The 7,825-nt window shown below is 35.4% G+C and overlaps 1 protein-coding gene across 1 annotated transcript; it reads right to left on the reverse strand.

Annotated features, from left to right (window-relative positions):
* Nucleotides 1–3,142: 3,142 nt before the first annotated feature.
* Nucleotides 3,143–6,197, reverse strand: LOC122722089. The gene is made up of 3 exons (XM_043951745.1): nt 5,661–6,197; nt 5,139–5,537; nt 3,143–3,253 (listed from the first exon to the last, which is right to left on the reverse strand). Exons 1-3 carry the CDS (start codon nt 6,195–6,197, stop codon nt 3,143–3,145), a joined length of 1,047 nt encoding a protein of 348 aa, XP_043807680.1.
* Between the last annotated feature and the right edge of the window lie 1,628 nt (nt 6,198–7,825).

The following is a 7,825-nucleotide window of genomic DNA, read 5'->3' on the forward strand; positions in this document are numbered from 1 at the left end:
AAGCACAAAAAAGCAATTGGGTGGACCTTGGAGGACATAAAAGGCACCTCAAGACCATTCGGTGGAGGCTCATCTCACTAGAATCAGAGACAGGATGCAGCACATGGAGCACCTGCTGGACCTGTTGGTAGACCATTTTCTGCCCAGCACCGTGACAGACAGTGATTTGACCAGTGATTTGCCCAAATCACTGGCCAAATCACCCACAGGCCAGGAAGTCTTTTTCCCTTTTCTTCTTAATTTTTTATATATATGCTTACACATTGAGGACAATGTTTGTCATAGGTGTGGGGGTATTGTTAGGTTATTTTTGCATTGATTTGCGTTGATTCCATCATCTTTTTTTTTTCTATTTGTTTCTTTTTTTTTTCTATTTGTTTCTTTTTGTTTCTTTTTGCATTGTTCTTACCCCTTTTTGCACACACCAGAATTTTTTTTCACACTTTCTGCACACACACACAGAATTTTGTCTTAGCTTTTGCTCTACTCAACATAGATAACAAAGTTAAAAGAGTTTCGTTGTCTCATGACCCCATTGATTTGCCACCCCTTTAAGCCTAAATTGAATCAATTATAGTGTGCTACCTTCACTTTGGAAGTTCTTTTCTTGAATTGAATCTCTAAATTTGCATTGGTCAAGGGAAATAAAAATATAAATACATGCAAATAAAAAGTTAGTGTAACTCCCTATGAGGTGATTTGCCCAAACTGTCATGAAAAGAAAAGAAAAAGAAAAACCAGCACAAAGCACAAATCATAAAACCTGTTCCTATGGCCAAATAAGCTATGAACAGAGCTAGTAGCCACTTGAACAAGTGACTAACTGAGTAACCGGGCGTGGGTATCACCAATATGCACCTTCGCGTAAAAAGGTTAGTGACTTTTTCAGGCAAGAATAAAAAAAGTGCTGCTGAATAAAATAAAATAAAATGCTCAAAGAAGAGCAAGTCTCTCTTAGAGGTTGCATTGAGCTTATACAAAGAGAATAAGCATGAATGAATCAAAAACCTTTCCTTTGACCATGATAGGTAAGGGGAAACAAGGAAAAGAGAAGAACAAACTTGGTGCATGTATTCTATACTGTGATACTTCAATTTAGGAGTCTAGGGGGGGCTGATTAAGTGGTACTTAGGCTCAAAAGAAAAAGGAGCTTGATTGACTAAGTTATTTGTTGCTTGAGGACAAGCAAAAAGCTAGGTGTGGGGGTATTTGATCAAGCATAATTTAGCCACATTTTTATGATCTTTATTATTGTTTATTTACACATTATTTAGCTTAATTTATGGTTTTTACCTTGTTTTTACAGAAAAGGAAGAAATTGAAAAAATGGAGAAAAAGTGCAGAAAATGACAGAAAAGTGATTGGGTCAGTGATTTGCCCAAATCACTGCCCAAATCAAGCTGAAGCAGAAACCTGGAGGCAACAGGCAGAAGTGATTGGGTCAGTGATTTGCCCAAATCACTCGTAGAAACTGGTCAAATCACTCGCAGAGAAAGAGACAGAAACTGGACTGAATCCCAGAGAACGATTGGGGCAGATTGGGCGAGTGATTTGCCCAAATCACTCGCAGAAACTGCCCAAATCACCTTGACAGCAGAATTTACAGCAGAGGCGAAAAAAGAGCAGAAAATCTAAATTCAAAGAAAAGAAGTCCAAATCCACTTCAAACACCACAAGATCAGTCCCAAGAGCCACGCTCTTCACTTAGAGAGTTCCATTCTCAATCAAATACAAAATCCAAAGAGGAATCAAAGACTACAAAGAAGACCAAATCAAATTGAGATTCCAAAACACTAATCAAATTGGAATTGGGATTCTCCAGCTATATAAGGGCAGCATCCAAACCAGCATATCATCATCCCATCTTCAGCAATACTGCAGAAAATTACAGCAGCTTTCTTCCTTTCTTTTCTTTTCTTTCTTTTGAGATTTTGTCCACCATGAGTGGCTAAATTCCATCCTTTTCTAGTTGAAGTTGGTGAATTTTAGATTTTGTGATGAATTGGGAGATTTAAATCTCCATTGTTAAACTTCTATTTATTATAAATATTTATGCAATTTGAGCTTTCCATAATTATTACTTTGCTTTTAGAATCAATAAGGGCCCATTGTTTTTAAATTGCTTAAGTAATATTGTTTGAATAATTTAGGTCCGTAATTGCTTAGGTTGTTCAAATACACATTTAATCAAATTGCATAATCTAAAATTGACCACGCGGTTGGCAAGGATAGAATTGGGTTTCTCTAAGTCTTAATGCAGTCAACAGTTGTTCGATGCCAAAGGCCCCAAGGACGTTCCTTGGCAACTTGTTAACTAGTGTTTGATTAGCGAACGTTTCCTAATCAAACTAGAACTAAGGAGGAATTTGGATTGTGAGAAGCGTCTTCCACATCCTAAACTAATTTGTTGAGATAAATAGGAGTATTAAAGAATCAATGATCAATTCTAAACAATCTGAAAAAGATCCATACTTCAACTAGAAGCTTTTCTCTTATTAATTTACTCATCTTTAAATTATTGCTTTCTTTTACTATTTAGTTTTAATTCATCAAATCAAACCCCCCTATTTTATTTACTTGTTATTTACTTGACCTAGTCATTATTAGGAAAATCATTGGTGTCAATTCTCTGTGGTTCGACCCTATTGCCACTATCTACAAGTTTATTGTTGATTGTTTAATAGGTTTATTTTTGACGGCTTCGACAACCGCTATCAATCATCAACATTATTATTCTCATCTTCCTCATCATAATAACAATTGTCTTCATCATCACTATCATTATTCTCAAAATTAGGCGATGCATACTAATTACTAATACCCGAATTTTCAACTAATTAAAAGTTCACATTGTTTCTTACATTAATATTTTCATGTCCTACATTTGGGTTTGAACAAGAAGAATACTGATGGTGTTGATTCTCATATTCTCAAATAACAGTTCTAGTAAATGGTTCACTAAGTCTACATTATTCACTATTACAAATGCTTACGGTGGAAGGCGCTCTATATGACTACTACAACCATCATATTGAGTGAAATTCATATTTTGATAACTGTTATTATTAGCAAATGTTTGACTTAATTCAATATTTATTATAGTGCCTACATCATTCATTACTTAATTTCCTATATTATGCATCTAATAAGCTGCCTCAACTTCAATTTTATCTAACTCAACAAAAATTTCCACATGATTGTAACCTTGAATTGTATTTAGATTGCCAAATATAACTTCAATATCATCATTCTCCTTAATAAGCAAAGTCGACCAATATATTGATCTACATCTAACTAAGGGATTCTTATAGATTACTCTAGAAATCTTTTATCACTCCCTAAACCTATTGCACTTGATATTTTATGAATCAACTAATTAAAAGTTAGCCTACTTCTGAAGTTAATTCTTCTTATCTTAGCACATTCATTTCCAATATTGTACTGAAAGCCATATATCTCATAATTTATTTGACCTCCTTTGATGTAGGACTATTTAGACTCCGTCAGGAGTTTTAACCAATATCGTTTGGCTAAGACGAAATAAGAGAAAAGATAGGTTAGAAGACTAAAAGTCTTATTGAAATTCCTCAAAGATTGAAAAGTGAGTTCCTAATAGTTAAGGGAGGCTATTTATAATAGAAAAAATCCTAATATGCAAAAATAATCCTAATCCTAATAGGAGTCTAAAATCTTAATAGCCAAGGGAGGCTATTTACAATAGAAATAAAATCCTAATATGCAAAAATAATCCTAATCCTAATAGGAGTCTAAAATCCTAATAGCCAAGGGAGGCTATTTACAATAGAAATAAAATCCTAATATGCAAAAATAATCCTAGTCCTAATAGGAGTCTAAAATCCTAATAGCCAAGGGAGGCTATTTACAATAGAAATAAAATTCTAATATGCAAAATTATAAAAATACCCAAAATATCCAAAATAATAATTAAAATATAAAAGTTAGCCTCGGTCCAAGTCTGCCGTAAAATCCAAGGCTAGTTGCCCTGTATCATTCCCTTCCACTTGTAAAGAACTCGTCCTCGAGTTGTCATCAGCATGGTAGTACTGAAATAGATCTGCCACATTAAACGTCTTGGAAATTTTCATTTCATGTGGGAGGTCAAGAGCATAGGCATTGTCATTGATCTTCTGAATGATCCGGAATAGACCAATCTTCTTGGCGTCAAGCTTTTTCTGTCCTCCACCACGCTCCTTGCGTAAATACACCATAACTTGGTCACCGACATTGAAGGACTTGAAACGCCTATATTTATCAGCTGTAGATTTATATTTGTCATCGGCTTCTGTAAGGTATTGTTGTACCTGTTTGAAAACATCCACGTGCTGCTTTGCCAAGTTGCTTGCTGCAATACTGTTGTAAGCAAATTCCACCTGGTCTTAGAGGTTTTCACTCTCCTTTGGACTCATCTTGTAATGAGGCAGATTCGGTAATTTTGATCCAGGAATGAGATCAATCTGATGTTGGATATCCTGCGGAGGTGGAAGCTTTTATGATTCCTCCACTATCTTAGGAAACTCCTTTAACAGCTCTTTGACGGGTGGTGGTAAAGATGGTGCATCCTCCATTTTACTTTTTTCTCTCACCAATAAAGTCAGTGTGCCCCCAGATTTCTCAACTGCACTTGATAGCTTCTGCACTCCCGTAGAAATAGCAACAACATTCTTCTCTTCCACTTTAGAATGTTTCGCAGAACCGGAAGGCAATATAGTAATCTTCTTTTGATTCCACGTGAACGTGTATGAATTCTCCTTCCCTTTATGCAAAGCATCAACATCGAACTGCCAAGGGCGACCTAGCAAAATTCCACAGCAATCCATATCCACAACATCACAATTAACAGGTTCAGTATAAGATTTACCGATCGAGATAGGCACGCTATAGATTCTGTTGACCTCAATTGTCGGTCCTTTCTTAATCCATTCGACTTTGTATGGTGAGGGGTGAGGCTATGTAGGCAACTGTAATTTTTCCACCAACTGCGTAGCTATCAGATTCTCACAACTGCAGCTATCTATAATTAGCCTGCAAATTGCCTCTCCTACTCAACACTTTGCCTGGAAAATCTTCCTCCTTTGTGTCTCGTCCTCCTGTTTTGTTGAGCATAAGATCTTCTTCACCACATAGGTGACCTCTCCATCTTTAGAACCAGCAATAGATCCGTCATCGTCATCCACTTCCTTGTCAGTTTCAGCCACCTGCTCAACTATATTAACCTGCCGGCAGTCAGTATTATCTCCTCTACGTTCTGGACAATTATTCGATCGATGACCAGATTGCCTGCACCAGTAACATATGTCTTCCGTTGGCTTCTGATAAGGATTGGTCCTGCCTCCTTTGTCTATTGTAGTAGTGACTGCCTTGCCCTTACTGTCTCTCCTTTCTTCCATGGTATTCGGAGGGTTGCCAGAGTTTACAACCTTAGAAGGCTGCCCACTGTAGTTGCCTCTATATTGTTGCGTCCCTGTTGAACTAGAGTTTCTGTAATTGAAATTTCGGTTGTACTGCTGCTGTCGTGGCTGCCAATCAACACGCTCTTCTGCCCTTTTTGCCATCTCAATAGCGTCTGCCAAGGTGAAAATCGCAGCTACTCCCATCATACAACGAATTTCGTGATTCAGCCCCCTCTAATAATGAGCAACCTGTTGGGCCTCGTTCTCACAGTTTTCACATCTCGCCTGCAGCCTTAGAAACTCCTCGGTATACTCATCCATCCTTCGGTTCCCTTGTACACAGTCATGATACCGGTTATATAAAACCTGAGCGTGATCGCTAGGCAAGAACCGTTGTTCAAACATCTGCTTCATCAGCACCCAGTTTCGTATGGGCTCCAGCCTCTTCCGATAGCGTTCGTTTTGAATCGAATTCCACCAGGCTGCTCTACCCCCTTTCAACTTATAGGCCACAATTGGAACCTTGCGTTCCTCTTCCACGTTCATAATTTCAAAGAAGCGTTCAACCTCTACCAGCCAATCAAGAACAGATTCAACATCTAATGAACCAGAAAAGTTTTGAAGGTCTACCTTGATCCTGTAACCTTCCTGATAGTTCTGTTGGGGATTTGCAGGCATAGGATTGACGACCATAGGATTGGCGGCCACAGGATTGGCAACTGGTTGGGGGTGTGCGGTGGCGGCGGGTTGGTGGATTCCCTGCTGCAAGGTCAATTGTCCAATCATCTCCCTCAATTATGCCAAAGATGCCTCAATTGCAGCAAGTCGCGCCTCTTGGTTATCTGTCATGGTCGAACTTCGCTCTGATACCAATCTGATGTAGGACTATTTAGACTCCGTTACGAGTTTTAACCAATATCGTTTGGCTAAGACGAAATAAGAGAAAAGATAGGTTAGAATACTAAAAGTCTTATTGAAATTCCTCAAAAATTGAAAAGTGAGTTCCTAATAGCCAAGGGAGGCTATTTATAATAGAAAAAATCCTAATATGCAAAAAATAATCCTAATCCTAATAGGAGTCTAAAAATCCTAATAGCCAATGGAGGCTATTTACAATAGAAATAAAATCCTAATATGCAAAAATAATCCTAATCCTAATAGGAGTCTAAAATCCTAATAGCTAAGGGAGGCTATTTACAATAGAAATAAAATCCTAATATGTAAAATTATAAAAATACCTAAAATATCCAAAATAATAATTAAAATATAAAAGTTAACCCCAGTCCAAGTCTGCCGTAAAATCCAAGACTAGTTGCCCCGTGTCATCTTTAATAAATAATTAATGATACACGTGTGATGACATTTTTTGTACCATAAGAAAAAATTTTGTTACATCCATTTTATGTCACATGGAAACATATATGATTATTTAGTTTATATATAGTTTTTATTTCTCAAATATAATATTATGAAAATTTTCATTTCACTTAGAATACTTATCTTGAATTATTAAAATAACCATAAAACTAAAATTATATTTTCTTACGAAAACGAATACATATATGCCCTTTTAGCATTTTCTCGTTTACAAAATATCACTTGGGACGTGGGTAGATTTTGTTTGATTGATTCTAAACCTATTGCATCAATATTGATGCATTCAAAAATAAAAGAAAACACCGTATTCACATTACCTCTATTCCAAATGTGCATTTTGATCACATGCTCCATCAATCCAAAAGATGGATCCATTCTAACTTTATATATATATTTTCCACATTTTTCTCACTTGCGTTTCAGTGTATGCGCCTAGCAATACTTTAGGAGTCATAAACGCCATAACCATGTATAAATGAAAAGAAATATTACTTTGCAATCACTAAACGCATTATATTTTACCTAATTTATTTGAGATTCAAAGATAATCACAATTATTAAGTGATAATTAAAATATAATAAAATTAAACTACATTGAATACTACATTAACAATGCATAATAAATGATAAAATTACCATCAAATAATTTAACACATTCAATATCCTCACCAAAATTAAAAATATTAATATTTTATTCACATATATAAAATTTACTATAGTTGCAGAGTTGTAATCTCGAGTGGATAGATAAATATCAATTTCAAATTCTACCTACAAATAAGTAAAAAAAAGCCTATATATTAAACTTTTAAAGGCCTAAAAAATAAATTTTATGAAATATAAAATGATAACATTTAAAGAAAATTTGAAAAATAAGAAATAAAAATGAAAAACTTACCTTTAATAAATGACTCAATGGCAAGTTCAGATTTCACCTATAAATAATTGTAAATTTACACATTAAAATTGAAGGACTAAAAAGAAAATTTTTTCAAATAAAAAATTTAACTCATACAAAATTATAAGAGAAATTTTTT

The sequence above is a fragment of the Manihot esculenta genome, chromosome 16 (assembly GCF_001659605.2).
Source record: "Manihot esculenta cultivar AM560-2 chromosome 16, M.esculenta_v8, whole genome shotgun sequence".
In the NCBI taxonomy this organism is placed as follows: Eukaryota; Viridiplantae; Streptophyta; class Magnoliopsida; order Malpighiales; family Euphorbiaceae; genus Manihot; species Manihot esculenta.